Consider the following 19,063-nt stretch of genomic DNA (forward strand, 5'->3'; position numbering starts at 1 on the left):
ATATAAATATAGTAATAAAAAGTATGATGTTATATTTGAAAACAAATAATTATATAATTAAAATTATAAACATTGTAGATTACATCGGAGAATTAATAGCAATGAGTCATTCCACTAACACATAAACAAGGAAGCAAATGACTAAAAAAACGTGATCTACGAATTCGAGATGAAAGGTAATTACTTCAATTCAATTTTATAATGATTTCATTTATATTTTTTTTCTGATTTATATAATTAATTTTTTTTTACAGGAAAAATGAAATTGTTGTGACTTTTTGGGGAACTATGGTTGATAAATTTAATGAAGATGTTATTATTGAAGAACAGAAAAAAGACCATATTATAATGATCATTGCCGTAGCTGCTGTTAGAACCTATGGTGGTACGTAATTTTTAAAATTATATTTCTCAATTTTCAAATCTATATATTAACTTGATTAATAAAAAAACATATTGTATTTATGTTCAAATTATCAATAGGTGCTTTAACATTATCGGCTTGCTCAGCTACGACATATTATGTGAACTTAAATATTCTTGAGGTCGTTCAGCTGAAAAATATGTAAGTTTTTTTCTATTATTGTTCTAAATAGTAAAATTATGACATATTGAGTTACAAAGTTTTTTTTGTCACGCAGGCTACTATTTGAAGAAAAAGAAATATTGATTATCGATCCGACGATATCAACAATTAGTCTACAAGAAAGAGCCAAATCAAACAGAAAAAATCTAACGGAGTTGTATAACATAAACACAAATGAACATAAGGTATAAATATCCTTAATATATAAAAATATTACATACATAAATATTTATATTTAACTCAGACGATATTTCATTAGGGAGTTCGATTCACATGCAAAGCAACAATAATCGATATTGATACAACTACAGGATGGTGGTATAGAGCATGTCCAAAGTGTTACAGCGGTATAAAAACACATCAAGACAAAACACTCTGAATCAAATGTGGTATACCAAGTGATCCAATTAACTGGTAAAAGTATTAACTTTTTAATTTTTTTATTAAATACATATAAAAGATAATATAATTCTTATATTATGTTTATAGTATTAGACAATAAAAATATAATTTCGAGTAAATTATACATTAATATTGTAATAATAAAAAAAAATATGAATCCATATTTTATTACTTTCAGGTACAAGTTGAATTTAATAGTTCAAGATGATACAGACATCTTTAGTGTTTGGAAAAATTGCAGAAGAGTTAATTGGACTGCCAATTCAGATATTACTCCTACAAACAATCAGTGACCAACACGAGCGAGAAGCATTCTTTCCACAGGCACTTCAAAATCTAATCGGAATCGCAAAGATATTTCAAATTATCATCGCCAGACAAGAGCTGAATGTCGCGAATCTTACATTGAAAGTCACTGAAATCTTTCCAAATGATGAATTGACTGAATATTCTGAAAGTTCAATAATGCCAATAACTGAAGTTTCTCAGGCTTCGTTAGTATTTACGCCGATCAACACTGAATCTATACATGAGTCATCAAGCAAGCGACTTAAAATCAGGTAATATAATTATAATATAATATTATATTTAAAATTTAAGTTAATACATAATAATATAATGTATTTAATTTTGTTTTACTATTTTGTGAATACAGCCTTCAAGATAAAGGAAAAAATAAAGAAGAAGGAAGCGGGAAAATAGAGCAAGAAAAAACGAGCAAGCATGACCGTGACGAAAAAGAACATGAAGACTAAAAAATTTCAAGTTCAAGTTAGTTCTTTTTGTGGTGTACATATATGCATATATAAATGTAAATTTTGTTTGTGATGTGTGTGTAGATGTATATATTATTGTATATACGGTTTATAATAAACTTTTTTGCTGTAATATATAGTTTTATATAATGAAAATGAGACTCCGCAGCGTAGCGCGAGTATTATGCTAGTATATAATATAACTTAAAAGCTATATATATAATATAACTTTATTTAATTATTGAGATATGAATTAATTTTTCATTTTTTTATTTTTCATTTATGATAAAGTGCTAATAAAATATATTAAAAGCTATACTAAAGAATTAAAATAAAATTTACAAAAAACTATAAGGATGAAAGTGGTATATTTTTCTCAAATTTGTTTTTTTTTCATTATATAGCTTATCAACAGTGAACACATATATGGTAGCAGGACTGACTTGGTTTGTAGAAAAATTTTGTTCTTTTAATAATTGTATTCCATATTTTTTCGTGGCATATTTTTGCTATAATTGACGTTTTATGATAACTGATTCTTGTGTACAATCCTATTTTTCATCATGTAAAAGTCAAAATAATTGACTATTTGGTTAATTAATCGAAGAAATCAATTAATTATCTCGATTTGATTTATAAATATTTGGGTTTGATTATAAAATAATTAAGTGTCCATTATTATAGTTTGTTTTGGGATATGAATTAATTTTTCATGGTGATTCCATAAAAAAAAGACTTAAATAAAATTCGTGAAATACAGGGATCTAATAAACATAGAAGTTTAGAAGAGGGTCAGATAAATAAAAAAATAAAAGCACAAGGGCCTGAAAATGGATTTGGCCTTTGTTCCGGCAGATGGGACATCGTTTATTTATAGCATGACACACTACAGTCGTGTCAAGACGAGACGATAAGTCGTATCGTATGACACTCGTAAACGCGGTTCCTGACTTGGGGGATATTGTCGTATTCACGCAAATTAAGATTTTCTCACATTTTCTCAGTATCACTACAAACAAAAGCCACCGAACAGAATATCTCCATCTTACAGCATTACTTAGTTCACTTTCTCTTTCAAACGGGGTCAGTTTGATCTTCATTCCAGCAGAAAATGGCGGCGAAACTTATGCACGCTGTTCAGTACGATAGTTATGGCGGAGGAGCTGCTGCTTTAAAGGTATTTTTAAATTTCTTTGATTACTTAAGTAATTTGTTAGTTAGGTTAATTTCTGTGATTACTTATGTAATTTTTGTGCGTAGGATGTGTATAAAGTTTATGTTTGGTGTTCATTTTTGTTTGTAGCATGTTGATGTACCAGTTCCAGTTCCAAAAAAAGATGAGATTTTGTTGAAGTTGGAAGCAACTAGTATAAACCCTGTTGATTGGAAAATTCAGAAGGGCATGATTCGCCCGATTTTGCCTCGTCGATTCCCTTTCATACCCTGTAAGTTATTGATCAGAAATGTGTTATGGTTAGTGAGTGTATTAGAGCATGAATATATATGCACAAACAAGTATATTGATATTATGAGTTGATGCAAAGCTTTGAAATGATGTTTACGATGTTTTCCACAGGTACGGATGTGGCAGGAGAAGTTATAGAGGTTGGAGCGGGAGTCAAAAACTTTCAAGCTGGTGATAAAGTTGTAGCGCATCTTGGTTCTGTAAGCGCTCAATCATTGCATAACGGTTTCCTCTTTTTAACTTTTACAGTATTACTGGTTCAGAATTTACCTTAGAGTTGCAAGAAAACATCAATGGTTGATAGGAAAATCATTGTATGAAATATTTGGTCTTCAGTGAGTCAATGCGGATCAGAAATAGAAAGGGTAGTTTGGGTTTGGGGGAAACGGATTTTGGGGAAGAAGAGTCGGATACTGTATGTCTGAAATTCTAGCTGAAGAAAAAATGAGTTCCGTATATAAAATTATATATTTGCCTAGGTTACTACCGATCCCCCGAGTGGCAATTCATGGGAATCTTAAATCCTGCCATACCAGAATTGACCGTTTGACGTCAATTATTACTCATCCTTTCCTGCTTCATGACAACTGAGTCCTCCCAAAAATGAAGTTAATTTACTTGTTTTAGATGAATTCTCGTGTCCAACTGAATCGGAAAGGTTTATCATAATATTATGGTACCAATCATCTGCATCCATGGATAAACAAATAAGCTGAAGCCTTTTCTGTGTCTAAGAGGTTATGCTATCCAAACTAGGTGCCTTGATTTTAAATTCTACAAACCATGTTTCTCTGCATTTTGTAGAGTATTGATATTACTTGGAAATGCCATGTTCTTTTACCTGGTTTTTCAGCCGTAAGCAGTGGTAGTTAATTTTTTGATGATCACATGTAAAATCATTTTTATGGTACTACATTATTCAGGGATTTGATTACTTTGAAATTTAATTGGATCACACCAGTATAGTTGATGATATCAAACTTTCTTGTGGTGCTGTGCGTGATCATTAAAACCAAAATTTTGGATATTTGAGCAATTGAACCTTCGCTAACTCTTAAGCCCCTTATGTTTTGAAGTTCAAACATTTTACTTGCTCTGAAGCACAAGGAAACTGATGCTAATTTGTGAATTTTACTTACTACTTTTTCATTTTTTATATGCCGTCTCATTTTCTAGTATCAATAATGCTATGTTCTACATATAACAGACGGGAGGTGGACTGGCCGAGTTTGCAGTGGCCAAGGAGAGTCTCACTGTTGCTAGGCCACCTGAAGTTTCAGCAGCTGAAGGGTCGACCTTAAGTATTGCTGGTCTGACAGCCCATCAGGCTTTGACTCAGATTGCGGGGATCAAGCTTGATGGAAGTGGCCATGAGGCAAATATTTTGGTCACTGCCGCCTCAGGTGGCGTGGGTCATTTTGCAGTTCAGCTAGCAAAACTTGGAAATACACACGTGACAGCCACATGTGGAGCCAGAAACATTGATTTTGTGAAGAATTTAGGGGCAGATGAGGTTCTCGATTACAAAACTCCAGAGGGAGCAGCGCTGAAGAGCCCATCTGGTCGGAAGTACGACGCAGTCATCCACTGCGCCACAGGGATTCCTTGGAGTACATTTGAGCCTAATTTGAGTGAACACGGGAAGGTTATAGATTTCACCCCAAATGCTAGCGCCATGATGACCTTTGCTTTTAAGAAACTTACTTTCTCGAAGAAGCAGCTCGTGCCAATGCTGGTGACTGTTAAGGCCGAGAACTTGGATTATCTCGTGAAATTGGTGAAAGAAGGGAAGCTGAAGGTAGTTATTGATTCGAAGTATGCATTAAGCAAGGCTGAGGATGCTTGGGCTAAGAGTATCGATGGCCATGCTACTGGAAAGATTGTTGTTGAGCCTTAAAATAATATTGTCAAATGTTTACTATAGTCAATGGTTTGGTGTGTGTTTGGCTATGTAGATTTAATAAAAGATATGGGATGTCTGTACAGTAAAGAAAACATTATGCTGTTATGTTTGTTTTCCTCTTCATTTTCATGTAAATGTTGAATATTATGTTTGTTTTTTTTGGCTCTTGCAACTATATTGTTATGTTTGTTAATCTTGATAATTGATGGGTTTTTGATATTTGGGTGCCTTAAAGGCATCCAAATTTCCGGATCAGTGTCTCTTTCGGAAATAATTCCGAAAAAGTGTCGGGTCCCACATGTTCAGCATTCTAGGAATGCGGAACATGGAACACCACTAATTTTGACCCAAATTAGTGGTGTTCCGCATTCTATGAATGCGGAACCCCACATGTTCCGCATTTCTAGAATGCGGAACATGTGTGACTAGGTACTCTTTTGGAAATAATTCCGAAAGAGGTACAACAATGGAAATTAGGCGCCCAAATATCAAAAACCCATCATTCATGCATGTTATGTTTGTTCTTTTTAGTCAATGATGTATGACAGTAGTTGAAGTGAACCGCTCTATTCAAGTTTTTGCTTCCATGCCATTATTTTATGAGTAATGCTATATAATGTCTTTTAACTTATCTTTTTTTTTATTATTCAAAAAAATAAATTATCTTTTTAAACTCACCTGACATGGCAATAAAAAATGGATGGATTAAAAGTTTGTTTTTGTTAGATTCTTTCCGATTTACCAAACGTGCGCCGTCCGTCCATTGGTCTATTCTGGTTCGGTTCGTGGCATTTATTATGTCTTTTAATTTTTGGAAGTTAAAAGTTTTATTTTGTCAACATCATCCCATGATTTTTTTTCATTATTAATTTCCAAAACGTTTCATTAACGTTATTGATTTTATTACTGTTTGAAATTATTACCGTTTGAATTATTTTTCTATATTACTTCATCTACCTCATTTGGTTTAAACAAACAATTTTACACAGTTTTTTTGGATAAATGATTATTGAATTAGCTCAACCACAAAGCAGTGGAAGGCAAAAAGTCTTTGCGAGAAAGACAGAGCTACGAATAATTACAAAAAAAAATTAAATTTCTATAAACATCATTAGCTGAATAATCAAAACCCTTGTTGTAGTCCTTGTAGAAAAGAACCGCTTTGCAAATAGACGAATAAGCTAGAGAATGTAAGTTAATTTACATGAACCCTAAGATCTTTGAACAAACATGATAATCACAAATAGACTAATATAAAGGAGAGATAGAAGAATACCTCCTTCCATAGCGATTACGAATGCTGAATAATAGAATAAACACTATAATGAAGAGTTTCGGTTGCTCTCCTCTTGCCTATATATCTTTTAGTTATGTGTTTGTTGGTGTGATTTTGTGATGGTCCAAAAGCACTATATATAGGAGAAGAGAGGACCGAAATTCCAATTAGGGTTTCCCCTAAAACTTAATCTCAACCGTCCATCAAAGTAGAGTCATAATAGGAAAGGATCTCCTATTTAATAACCAAATCAATTAGGTATATCTTACTTCCTATAGAAAATAAGATTCCTAATTAGACCATATTACGGGAAAGGAAATAGGCTTGAGGGTCAAGTAAGGACCCTTAAGGTATTTTCTTACAGTCTCCCACTTGGTCTTTAGGAATATTCATTAATATTTTCATTAGAAATCATAAGGCGCGCATAAAAAGATAAACCTGTCTTTAGTCGGTTGTCATAAGTGCCTTGATTAATCTAGTAGTTAATGTGAATCATGGCGGTTACATCATTTTGCAACATGCTTCCTTCCATGTACCACGTCATTAACAACTATCATAATTAGGCCATTATCAGGAGTTTTCATAATGGTCCCATAATGTCTTAAAAGACGAATTCTGTTATCGTTAGTCCAAAAAATAATATGTGTACACAATGGAAAACAGAATGGAAAAGATGTAGAATTCTATTAAGAGCTCAATAATAAATGTCAAATACAGGCATAATAAATGGTCAGAAAAGTAATAACTAGGAGCTATCTTCAAGGCCCATACTTTCAGTGTGTTTCTGAAAAGGCTTTGGAGGTAGTCCTTTCGTAAATATGTCTGCAACCATATCATTCGTGCCTAAGTGATTAATGACAAACTTTCCTCTTCTAACATCTTGTTTCAGTGATAGATATTTAAGGTCCATGTGTTTGGCTCCCTTAGATATCCGATCATGCTTGGAGAATTGGATTGCAGCATTATTGTCACAGTAAATAGTCAAAGGCTTAGAGATGAAGCTCAAAGCCCCGAACTGAGAGACAAAATTTCGCAACCATGCTCCTTGATTTGCAGCCTCAAAACATGCCACATATTCAGCTTCCATAGTAGATGTATAGAGCAACTCAGATTTCTGGCTTTTCCATGATATTGCACCTCCAGATAAGAGGTACACATAGCCAAGAGTGCAGTGTCTAGAATCTAAACATCCACCAAAATCTGAATCAGAAAATCCAACCATCTGTAGATGTGTTGATTTTCTATATGTGAGCATGTAATTTCTTGTTCCTTTTAAATATCTCAACACTTTCTTTGCAGCTTTCCAATGAGCGAGTCCTGGGTTACTCTGAAATCTGCCTAACATGCCAACTGCATGGCTAATGTCAGGTCTCGTGCAAACTTGTGCATACATCAAACTCCCAACAAGTGAAGCATAAGGATAACTTTCCATTTCTTTACGTTCCAATTCATTCTGCGGACATTGATCAAGATCAAGTTTGTCTCCTTTATGCAATGGAACAACACTAGAAGAACATGTCATCATGCCAAATCTTTCAAGAACTTTATCAATATAGGCTTTCTGAGACAGTCCCAAAATTCCAAGTGATCTATCACGGAATATCTCTATTCCAATCACATAGGATGCCTCGCCCATATCTTTCATTTCAAAGTTCTCAAATAAGTAACGATAATGAAGCCTTCAGGTTGACGCATGTAGACTTCTTCTTGCAAGTCTCCATTAAGAAAGGCGGTTTTCACATCCATTTGATGTAACTCGAGATCATAATGAGCTACTAATGCCAAGATAATTCTAAGAGAGTCTTTCCTGGACACTGGGGAAAAAGTCTCAGTATAATCAATGCCTTCTTTCTGATTAAAACCTTTGGCTACAAGTCTAGCTTTATGTCGTTCAATATTGCCATTGCAGTCGCATTTGGTCTTGAAGACCCATTTACACCCGACTGGCTTATATCCTGTAGGCAATTGAACAACGTCCCAGACTTCATTTTCAGCCATAGATTTTAATTCATCTTTCATGGCATCAATCCATTTATTAGAATTAACATCTTTAAGGGCTTGTTTGTATGAAATCGGATCTTTAATAATCCCAATATCAGATTCTACTTGGTAAAGCAAGTAATCATCGGAAATAGCTGATCTTCTCTCACGAGTAGATCTTCTTAATGCTGGTTCCTCTGGTGCTTCAGCCATATGATCATTATTGGCAATAATCTCATTATGGAGTTGTGGATCATTGTTTGGGTATTCCTCATTGTCAATTTGTTCGACAATTCGGAGATTTCCAACACCTTTCGGAATTAAGGGTAAAGGGATAGGTACCCTTATTTCCTGAATGATCACATCTTGTACTTTATCACTCCCACTGATTTTGCCATTTTCATAGAATCTAGCATTTCCGGTTTCAACAATTCTTGTACTATGGTTGGGACAATAAAACCTATCCTTTGGACTTCTCAGGGTAACCAATAAAGTAACCACTGATCGTTCTGAAGTCCAATTTCTTTTCATGTGGGTTATAAATTCGAGCCTCAGCTGGGCATCCCCAAATTTGGAGATGTTTTAAACTAGGTTTCCAGCCTTTCCACAGTTCAAAAGGGGTCTTTGGAACTGCTTTGCTAGGAACCCGATTTAAAATGTAAACAGCTGTTCGTAAAGCATCCATCCACAAAGATATTGGTAAATTGGCATGACTCATCATGGATCTAACCATTCCCATATAAGTACGATTTCGCCTTTCAGCTACACCATTCTGCCATGGAGAACCAGGCGTTGTGTATTGGGCAACAATTCCAAGTTTTTGGAGAAGTTTTGCAAAAGGTCCAGGATGTTGTCCTGTTTCATCATACCTTCCATAAAATTCACCACCTCTATCTGATCTTATGATTTTCACTTTTCTATCTAATTGCCTTTCAACTTCAGTTATGAACACTTGTACAGCGTCCACAGACTGAGATTTTTCATGCAATAAATAGAGATAACAATAACGTGAGAAATCGTCGATAAAAGTAATGAAATACTTCTCACCTCCAAACGTTGGAACGTCGAAGGGTCCACAAATATCTGTATGTATGATTTCAAGAAGCTGTGTACTTCTTGTGGCTCCTTTCTTTGTATGTTTAGTTTGCTTTCCTTTAATGCAATCTACACATGCTTTATGATTGGTAAAATCAAGACTTGGAAGAATTTCATCTTTTACCAATCGCTTTATTCTTTCACTGGAAATGTGTCCCAGCCTTTTATGCCACAAGAAATAAGAGTCGTTTTTAGACGACTTATGTTTTGTTTCACCATTAGTATGCAGGGTGAGATGGGTTTCAGAAATTTGACTAGCAAGATTAAATCTATAAAGTCCATCAATTAGAATTCCAGAACCAATACGGCTAGAATTTAAAAATAAATTAAAACAACCATCTCCATGATTAACTTTAAAACCAGCACTATCAAGTTTACTTACTGAAACTAAATTACGAGAAATAGATGGAACATAAAGAGTTTGAAATAAATCTAACTGAAATCCACTATCCAAAATAAGACGATAAGTGCCAATAGCTTCAACTGGCGCTTTGTCTCGGTTTCCCATAAATAAAAAGTTTTCACTTGGGCTTATGGTTTGGGTCGTAAGAAATCCCTGCATGGAATTTGAAACATGAACATTAGCACCAGAATCTATCCACCAAGCATGAGAGGTAACATAAGAAAAGTTTGATTCAAAAAAGCTTACGAAACCCATGGGGTTACCTTTCTTTTCGAACCATTCCTTTCGTTTTTGGCAATCTTTCTGAAAGTGTCCAGGTTTATTGCAAAAATTGCACCTGCCATCTTTCTTTGCCTTCTTCTCTTTTGATTGATTAGAATCATTCATTTTGGGTGGTGCTCTTTTATGGCTTGAGTTATGCCTTTTCCCAACTTTAGATCCAGCTCCTTGGACAAGATGTGCAACCTTAATACCTTGTTGGTTTAGCCTGCCCTCTTCTTGAACCAATTTATTAGCCAACTCATTCACCGTCCATTTATCCTTAATGGCGTTGTAATGAATTTGGAAAGGTCCATACTGAGAAGGCAAAGAATTTAGGATAAACTGAACGAGAAAAGAATCGTCCACCATCATTCCTAAATTCTTTAGCTTTGCCGCAAGGTTTGTCATCTCAATGACATGATCATGCATTGAGAGTGTGCCATCAAACTTCATGGTTGTAAGATCTGCCATAAGTTTCCCCGCAAGGGGTTTGTCTGCAGTCTTAAACCGATCTTCTATTACTTGTAAATAATCCTTAGCATTTACCGGTTTAGGTAGGGAAGTTTTGATGTTGCTAGCAATTGTCATACGTAAAAACATAAGGCTCAATCTGTTAGACTTCTCCCAAGCTTTATGGAGAGCTTTTTGTTCATCATTACTTGTTTCTGTAAGAGGAGCTGGCTCTTCAATTTGAAGAGCCAAATCCAGATCAAGTACTCCCAAGGTGAATTCAACTTTTTCTTTCCATTCTGATAAGTTGATTCCCGTGAGAAGTGGGACAGATGAGACAGATGATGACAAATGCGCAGGAAAAGATGCTGCAATTTGTAGAGATACATTAAATTTTAAGGCATTTAAAACATAAACAACACATAAAATTTGAATATATATGACAAGAAAATATAGTGCTCTTGTGGGACGTCACTATAAATTCTAAAAATAATACCATTAAAAGTCATTATATTCATCATGCATAATTAAGTAATATATTTTTCTTTAATTAGATCCATAAGAAATCTGTGGATTTTCTTAGGCTATATATATTACTTCGTTATTATTAATCAAAATATAATTTTTAATTATCTGTGGATAATTAATTTATATATTGACTAATAGATCATAATAATGGTAATATAATATTTTATGTAATTCATAATCTTTAATTGAATTTAATAGTATAGTTTAATACATTAACCTTTTTTTTTTATTATGAATATTAAATAATAAAAGTTCATAACTATAGTCAAAATTTAAAATTTAACATACAAATTTAATAAATACAATATTCACCTCTTCAAATTAATTAGCAAATGTATATAATTTGAAGTCATTAATTCCAACAATTACCTATACAGAATCAATTTGTTGTAATCATCTATACAAAATCAATTTGCTGTAAATTAAAAAAAAAAAATATGTCCAACAATAAATCCCATATAATTCAAAAGATATGGTGAACAGAAACTTAAAATTTATATTCTCAAAATAATATTCTAATTCTATGTTATTAATGGCCATAAGTGACGATCAAAGCCATACCAAAAACGTAATGATTAATGGCCATAACAATAGCATAATGATTTACAACCACTTGATTTCTCCATCATTAATTAGAAAATAAGTTCATCATGTAAAAGATTAAAAAAAAAGACCAGTAAGCTCTTTTCGATACAATTACGGCTGATTAAAAAGGCTTATAAATACATTCTGGTTTACGTCTATTAATTTAATGGACAATCATGTGTTCGTTAACCTAAGCTCTGATACCACATGTAAGTTAATTTACATGAACCCTAAGATCTTTGAACAAACATGATAATCACAAATAGACTAATATAAAGGAGAGATAGAAGAATACCTCCTTCCATAGCGATTACGAATGCTGAATAATAGAATAAACACTATAATGAAGAGTTTCGGTTTCTCTCCTCTTGCCTATATATCTTTTAGTTATGTGTTTGTTGGTGTGATTTTGTGATGGTCCAAAAGCACTATATATAGGAGAAGAGAGGACCGAAATTCCAATTAGGATTTCCCCTAAAACTTAATCTCAACCGTCCATCAAAGTAGAGTCATAATAGGAAAGGATCTCCTATTTAATAACCAAATCAATTAGGTATATCTTACTTCCTATAGAAAATAAGATTCCTAATTAGACCATATTACGGGAAAGGAAATAGGCTTGAGGGTCAAGTAAGGACCCTTAAGGTATTTTCTTACAGAGAATCGACAGCAATACAAAAAGGTGTTACGCTGTTAAGCGAAATTGTTTGGCTATTTTATCTTGGGGACGCCGTAATTAATTGTATGTTTTGCACAATTCGAGCAGTGTCGTAAAACATTTTAAAGAAAACGACCTAGTACCGCGACTAAGCCAAAAACTTATTCGATAATTTCATTCCATTTTATAAACTGTTTCAACAGTATATATTGAAATTATCTTATATATTTATTTAATAGTGGGCATGCTTCGGTTAGGTTCGATTTGTAAATGACTAATATTAAACCAAACCATTTCTACAAAAATTAAAACCAAATTTCACTAGTTTGGTTTATGAATTATTTGGTTCGGTGAACCGAGTCCTAAAACCAAACGAAAACAATTTTAAACTAAATCAGACCATACTAATTATTTAATCAATCCACTCTCAATTTCGGTCAGATTCAATTTGATTTTATATGGTTAGATTCAGTTTTTGATCCCACCAACTTTCAGTTTATAAAAATAAAATAATGTAAATTCATTTAATATGATTTCTACGTAGAATCCTACTTCCTAATATCATATTTAAACATTCAGTTCCTGACTTTGGGATGCTTAAAATATCACATAAACTGAGATTTTCTCAATTGTTTTCTATATATCATCTCTGTTTTAAACAGAACAGAACAGAGCATCTCCATCGTCAGTAATCAGTATAACTTCCTTCCGGTGGATATGACGGCGAAACTAATGCACGCTGTTCAGTACGATAGTTATGGTGGAGGAGCTGCCGCTCTGAAGGTCAGCTCTTAATATTAATTTTAAATTTTTGTATCTGTTTAGAAATTACAACAGCTAGTTTTCCACTGTTCTGCATGTTAGTCAGGTTAACTCTATAGTCTATGATTACTTAGTGTGTAAGTTGTGTATAAAGTTTTGAGTATTGTAAGTTGACTTTTTATTTTTTGCATTTTAGCATGTTGATGTAGCAGTCCCGAGTCCAAAGAACGATGAGATTTTGTTGAGGGTGGAAGCAATTAGTTTAAATCCAGCTGATTGCAAAATTCAAAAGGGCATGGTGCGCCCTTTTTTGCCTCGTAGGTTCCCTTTCATTCCTTGTAAGTAATTTGTCAGAGATTTGTATCTGTGTGCTTTGTCTATGATCGAGGTAGCATGTACACTTCATACAATCAACGCGTCGCGTTTCCAAAACATTTCATGACGTTTTGGACACGCATTTCGCGTGTTTGTGTTCACGTGTTCCGTTTCTGGCGTTCGTGTTCGTGCTACATAGCCTATGATTATGTGAGAGAAACGTGTGATTAGTGTCTATTTCTTGTGGGTAATTACTAATCAGGCTGATAATCTTGCAACCCTTTAGTATAATCAATTAGAAATGATGCTTTGCTTGTCTTTTTTCTAAGAGTTTTTACTATATTTTCAACAGGTACTGATGTGGCAGGAGAAGTTGTAGAGGTTGGAGGAGGAGTCAAAAACTTCCAGCCTGGTGATAAAGTTGTAGCGCATCTCAGTTTTGTAAGCGCTCAAACTCAATCATTCCGTTGCAATTTCCCTCTTTTTAACTGTTATTAGTTCAGGATTGCATGATAAACATCATTGATCGGTACGCAAATCATTGTATTAACTGTTGAAATTTGATGGATTTGAATACTTTGAAATTTGATCAAAACCAAGAGTGTGGAGATTTGAGCAATTGCACATTTGCCAACACTACAGCCCCTTATGTTTTGCTTGTTCTGAATCGCAGGCAAACTGATGCTAATTTGTGAATTTGCATATGCTATTTTACTTTTGCATGTCGTCTCATTTGCAAGTATCAATAATGCTATGCTCTACTAATTGATAGCATACGGGAGGTGGACTGGCCGAGTTTGCAGTGGCCAAGGAGAGTCTCACTGCTGCTAGGCCGCCCGAAGTTTCAGCAGCTGAAGGGTCAACCTTTGGTATTTCTGGTCTCACAGCCCATCAGGCTTTAACTCAGATTGCTGGGATCAAGCTTGATGGAAGTGGCAAGCAGGCAAACATTTTGGTCACTGCCGCCTCAGGTGGCGTTGGTCATTTTGCAGTTCAGCTAGCAAAACTCGGAAATACACATGTAACAGCCACGTGTGGAGCTCGGAACATTGAATTTGTAAAGAGTTTAGGGGCTGATGAGGTTCTAGATTACAAGACTCCTGAGGGAGCAGCGCTGAAGAGCCCATCTGATCGAAAGTATGACGCTGTTATACACTGCGCCACGGGGATTCCTTGGAGTACATTTGAGCCTAATTTGAGTGAACATGGGAAGGTTATAGATTTCACCCCAAATGCTAGCGCAATGATGACTTTTGCTTTCAAGAAACTGACCTTCTCGAAGAAGCAGCTCGTGCCTATGATGGTGACGGTTAAGGCTGAGAATTTGGATTATCTTGCGAAATTAGTGAAGGAAGGGAAGCTGAAGGTAGTTATTGATTCGAAGTATGCATTTAGCAAGGCCGAAGATGCTTGGGCTAAGAGTATCGATGGTCATGCTACTGGAAAGATCGTTGTTGAGCCATAAAATAATATAGTCAGATATTTACTACAGTACTCTATGAAATGTATTCCCTTTGTAGATTCAATAAAAAATATGGGATGTATTATGTAAAGGAAGTATTATATGATGTCTGGATCTTGGTGTTTTTGTTATATTTGCTCCTCATTTTTATGTAAATGTTGCATATTCTGTTTGTTATTTGGCTATTGCAACTATATTGTTACGTTTGTTATTCTATAATAATACCTAAAAGAAATCCAAATGCATGCCACCGAGGTATAAATATGGCTCTTGCACCAGCCCTGCGTGTAACTTTGGGCTCACCAGCTTCCAAAATAAAAACTCCCATCCAACAACACGTACTAGTCACCATGCAATCCCTCGCCAATTCTATAAGTAACCCTTCAATATTCACACCCAGCAATATTCCTCCACAACACTCAATCAACAATGGCACCGAAGCTTACCATCCTTGTAGCCACTTTCATAGCTCTTCTGTTCTTGGCCGATGCCTCCATACACCGAACCACAGTGATCATCGACGACGAAAACCCGAGCCAGCAAGGCTGTAGTGAGCAGGTCCGCAAGCAGCAGAATCTGAATCGCTGTCGGGATTTTCTGACGGAACGAGCTACCAAGGAGGGCTCGAGGGGTCGTGGGGGCTACTACAACCAACAAGAAGATCTTCGTGCTTGCTGCAACCAGCTTCAGGGATTGGAGTCCCAGTGCATGTGCCAGGGTCTCAAAATGGCTATGCAACAGCGCCAAATGCCTAGTCAGGCTTACAGGATGGCTCAGGACTTGCCATCCATGTGCGGGCTGAAACAAAGCAGATGCGATGAGTTTGGATCACAAGAGATTTTCTAAGTGAAAGTAATGGTGATGTACGTAGTACGTAATAATAATAATAACAATAATGTAATAAAAGATTGTGACTACATATAGCTTGTAGACACTGGCTATTATAATGATCATATATATTATCGTGGGGAAATATACTTTTTTATGGTTATATGATATTAAACTATGAAGGATCGATACATGTTTCTTTTAGTTTTATCCACAAAACTATAGTGCTATAATAAAATATTTTTAATTATTCTATGTAAATAAAATGTTTGCATCAAATACTATTAACATGCTTTATTTTTTTCCACTCTGTTTTTTATTTTTATAAAAATATTGATTCTTAGTTGAAAAATATGGTAATCTTATTTCACAAATTTATTTGTACTAGTTTCGCATTACGTGCTACGCACGTGGCTCGTAACGTAACTCGTCAATGTACATATTTATTATAATTATATCAATTTTTATTTATATTTAATATTAAATTAGTTAAGAATTTTTATAAAAGTAAATATAATATATTTGGTTATTAAATTTTTTTCATACTGAATTTATTTTTCTTTAGGTTTTATTATAAACATAATTAAATAATTAACTTAATATTATTAATAATATCTTTAAAAATAATAAGAATGAAATTTAAAGAATAATATATTGATCAAATACAGTGTTTTAATTTTGTAATTCAATCAAATTAAAAAATAGGTATTTTCTACTAATTTAGAGACAATTTAGTTATTTTTTACATACTAAAATCTAAATTGGAGATAATTTAGCTACCTATTCTAATTAGGACTTTAATTATAATAGTAATTAATTAAATAATTAATTAGTTAATGACTATAAAAAAAATTTAATAATAAACTGAAAATGATTATTCAGTAAATTTGTCTGTCCCACCCCCTCCGTGCTTTTATATATAGATATAGATATAGATATATATCATTGTTCATTTGATGAAATTTAACTTATGACCCAAAAACAAAATCCATTTTTTTAGGATTCCAAATTATACAAGTAATCTAATTCAAATCTCTCAATATATGTCTCATTGTTTCACAAATTTGTTTTCAAAAATCTTCTCCGGCCACCATTTACGACTTCATCGTCGCCAATAACACTACCATCATCGTTACTTCTAATAAAAGCTTCATTCTCCAACATCTCCTCATTCCATAAATACACCATCATAAAATTTTAATTTTTAAATCTTCATGAAAATTGTAACAGTGAAAACAAGATTTAATACTTGGAAACTAGTGCATGCCACATTAGTGCTATGTATACACCATATGAGTAAAATTTTATAGTTGGACATTATTAAAATAAAATCATGCATTTCAAAATAAATTGAAAATTGTGAATTTTTGTGAAAATTTCATAAAAAAAATTGTTTTTTTTTTTGTTCATTTGGCCTAATTTAAAATAACACTACACATAAAATTTGTGTAGAACAGTTTGATATACACAAAGCAGACTGAAAACTATAACTAAAGTAATTATTTTATTAAAACTTTATAGTTCAAAAAATAAACCAATAGTATTAGAACAATAGCTTATTATCTTATATTGAGATATATATTTTTGTTAGAATTGATAATAAATCTACTGCTTAATGTCTTAAAAAAAATTTCGACCTTTCATCCCCTTTTCAATCCTATCCTGACGTTGAAAATTTGTTAATTTTACTCTGTTTTATATTTTTTTTCATTACAATTGTACCTTGAAGCATAAAATTAACCTTTTTTTATTTGACAAAAATTCAAAACAACTTCTTTAAAAATGCTCAATTTAATATAAAAAGTTAATCTAATGCAAAAATGGTCAATTTAGAAATTGTTTTTGAACTTTTGTCATATAAAAAAAGGTCAATATGCTTTAGGATACAATTGAAATGAAAAAATATAAAATAGGGTAAATTGCAACGTTAAGGTAGAATTGAAAAGAGAATAAAAAGTCGGGAGTTTTTAAGATATTAGGCCTAAATCTATTAGATTGCTTTCAAAATATGCAAATTTCAAGAATATAATTTCAAAATCAAAAGTAATATAAAAAAAGAATTCTATTATTTATAAGTATTTTTTTTATTAATGTAAATATTATATATATAATATTTCTATATTTATACTTTATATATCATTTAGTCCAGAGTAAAAACAATCTTTGTTCCGCCAAGTAATTAATCATAAAAGTATCTAAACTATTATTTTTTATATTTTAATGACTAAGTTTTGATTTATTTTATTTTTATTATCAAACTTTAATTTATTTTAACGAAAGTTTTTCCAGTCAAAAAATATATGACAGCCAGATTTTGTAATGTAACAATCAGTTTTTTAAATTTTGTTTATCATGTATGTATAATTTTTTTTTAGAGAAGAATTTTTAGGTTGAATGCGCAAATAAAAAAGTTCAGATAAAAAATGAAATCTGATTGCCACATACAATTTTAGCTAGAATTAAAATTTAATAATTAAATTAATAGAAAAATAATAATTATACGCAAATTAAAATAAATGAAAATTTAATACTAAATTTAAAAATATATATGTAATTTTAGTACCTTTAGAATCAATTCTTGGTTCCGCGGCTGTCTATATTCAAATATTTTTAGTCCGTAAAAATAAAAAGTTACACGTTTCCGAATTCAAATTTACAATGCATCACCAATGGGGTTGGTTCAATTGGTAAGCGCCTTGATATCGCTTAAACAAGATTTTGGATTCGAGTCTTTGTGAATGCAGAAAATTCCATTGACAGACTCACCCACCATGTCAGCTTACCATTTATATAGCCACCATCTTCATAGCTCTCGTGTTCTCGGCCGATGCCTTGGCAAACCGGAACCAGGAAAGGTGTAGTGAGCAGGAGAATCTTAATCACTGTGTGGATTTTCTGACGGAACGGTATACAAACTACAGCCCACTAGAGGAGCTTGGTGCTTGCTGCAACCAGCTTTGGGAATTGGAGTCCAACTGCGTGTGCGAAGGTCTCAAAATGGCTCTGGGTCAGGATTTTACTAGGGCTAAAGACTTGCCATTCCTTTGTAGGCTTAAGGATATCAGATGCCATTTTGGATCCCGTGGGAGTTTCTAAGGGATGAAGATGTATTCTGGTGTAATATATAGTGAATTAAGATGTAATATGGTGAATAATAATCAGTGCCATGATAATGATGATAGCTTGTAGTTATTTACATTATAATTATCATATATATACTTTTTGGCTTAATCTCCATTTTTAGTCTTTTTCGGTTGTACCCTGATTTTATGATTTTATCCGATTCACTCAAATTAGCATGTTTTGTACTCCATGCTCAAAAATCAAATTGATATTTTCTTACCAGAAA

At 33.2% G+C, this 19,063-nt stretch overlaps 6 protein-coding genes across 10 annotated transcripts; 5 read left to right on the forward strand and 1 right to left on the reverse strand.

Moving 5' to 3' along the window:
* The first annotated feature begins 315 nt into the window (after window positions 1-315).
* On the forward strand, window positions 316-1,915 carry LOC126655168 (uncharacterized). 4 transcript variants are annotated; one of them, XR_008789492.1, is made up of 5 exons: window positions 316-385; window positions 484-565; window positions 846-1,000; window positions 1,167-1,548; window positions 1,652-1,915. XR_008789492.1 is itself a non-coding variant. In XM_056103685.1 (4 exons), the coding sequence occupies exons 3-4, from the start codon at window positions 1,193-1,195 to the stop codon at window positions 1,653-1,655; spliced, it is 360 nt and encodes a 119-aa protein (XP_055959660.1). In that variant the 5' UTR covers window positions 598-771; window positions 846-1,000; window positions 1,167-1,192; the 3' UTR covers window positions 1,656-1,915. The 4 variants fall into 4 exon arrangements, 2 of the variants coding, with proteins under 2 accessions (XP_055959660.1, XP_055959661.1); XR_008789493.1 differs by having other exon boundaries at window positions 898-1,000; XM_056103685.1 differs by lacking the exons at window positions 316-385; window positions 484-565 and adding an exon at window positions 598-771.
* Window positions 1,916-2,713: 798 nt separating this feature from the next.
* On the forward strand, window positions 2,714-5,268 carry LOC126655167 (chloroplast envelope quinone oxidoreductase homolog). Its single transcript, XM_050349193.2, has 4 exons — window positions 2,714-2,920; window positions 3,047-3,188; window positions 3,320-3,408; window positions 4,416-5,268. Exons 1-4 carry the CDS (start codon window positions 2,855-2,857, stop codon window positions 5,103-5,105), a joined length of 987 nt encoding a protein of 328 aa, XP_050205150.1. The 5' UTR covers window positions 2,714-2,854; the 3' UTR covers window positions 5,106-5,268.
* A 4,980-nt stretch (window positions 5,269-10,248) lies between these two features.
* Window positions 10,249-11,085, reverse strand: LOC126657098 (uncharacterized). Its single transcript, XM_056103792.1, has 3 exons — window positions 11,073-11,085; window positions 10,339-10,944; window positions 10,249-10,286 (listed from the first exon to the last, which is right to left on the reverse strand). The coding sequence occupies exons 1-3, from the start codon at window positions 11,083-11,085 to the stop codon at window positions 10,249-10,251; spliced, it is 657 nt and encodes a 218-aa protein (XP_055959767.1).
* Window positions 11,086-12,917: 1,832 nt separating this feature from the next.
* Window positions 12,918-15,063, forward strand: LOC126655166 (chloroplast envelope quinone oxidoreductase homolog). Of its 2 annotated transcripts, none has more exons than XM_056106489.1 (4): window positions 12,918-13,130; window positions 13,306-13,426; window positions 13,777-13,865; window positions 14,197-15,063. In XM_056106489.1, the coding sequence occupies exons 1-4, from the start codon at window positions 13,065-13,067 to the stop codon at window positions 14,887-14,889; spliced, it is 969 nt and encodes a 322-aa protein (XP_055962464.1). In that variant the 5' UTR covers window positions 12,918-13,064; the 3' UTR covers window positions 14,890-15,063. The 2 variants fall into 2 exon arrangements, with proteins under 2 accessions (XP_055962464.1, XP_050205149.1); XM_050349192.1 differs by having other exon boundaries at window positions 12,919-13,130; window positions 13,306-13,447.
* A 252-nt stretch (window positions 15,064-15,315) lies between these two features.
* LOC126657099 (2S seed storage albumin protein-like) lies at window positions 15,316-15,732 on the forward strand. The gene has a single exon (XM_050351727.1). The coding sequence runs from the start codon at window positions 15,316-15,318 to the stop codon at window positions 15,730-15,732; it is 417 nt and encodes a 138-aa protein (XP_050207684.1).
* A 2,651-nt stretch (window positions 15,733-18,383) lies between these two features.
* On the forward strand, window positions 18,384-18,810 carry LOC126657100 (2S seed storage albumin protein-like). The gene is made up of 2 exons (XM_050351728.1): window positions 18,384-18,401; window positions 18,475-18,810. The coding sequence occupies exons 1-2, from the start codon at window positions 18,384-18,386 to the stop codon at window positions 18,808-18,810; spliced, it is 354 nt and encodes a 117-aa protein (XP_050207685.1).
* Window positions 18,811-19,063: the final 253 nt, after the last annotated feature.

The sequence above is a fragment of the Mercurialis annua genome, linkage group LG7 (genome assembly GCF_937616625.2).
Source record: "Mercurialis annua linkage group LG7, ddMerAnnu1.2, whole genome shotgun sequence".
NCBI lineage: Eukaryota > Viridiplantae > Streptophyta > Magnoliopsida > Malpighiales > Euphorbiaceae > Mercurialis > Mercurialis annua.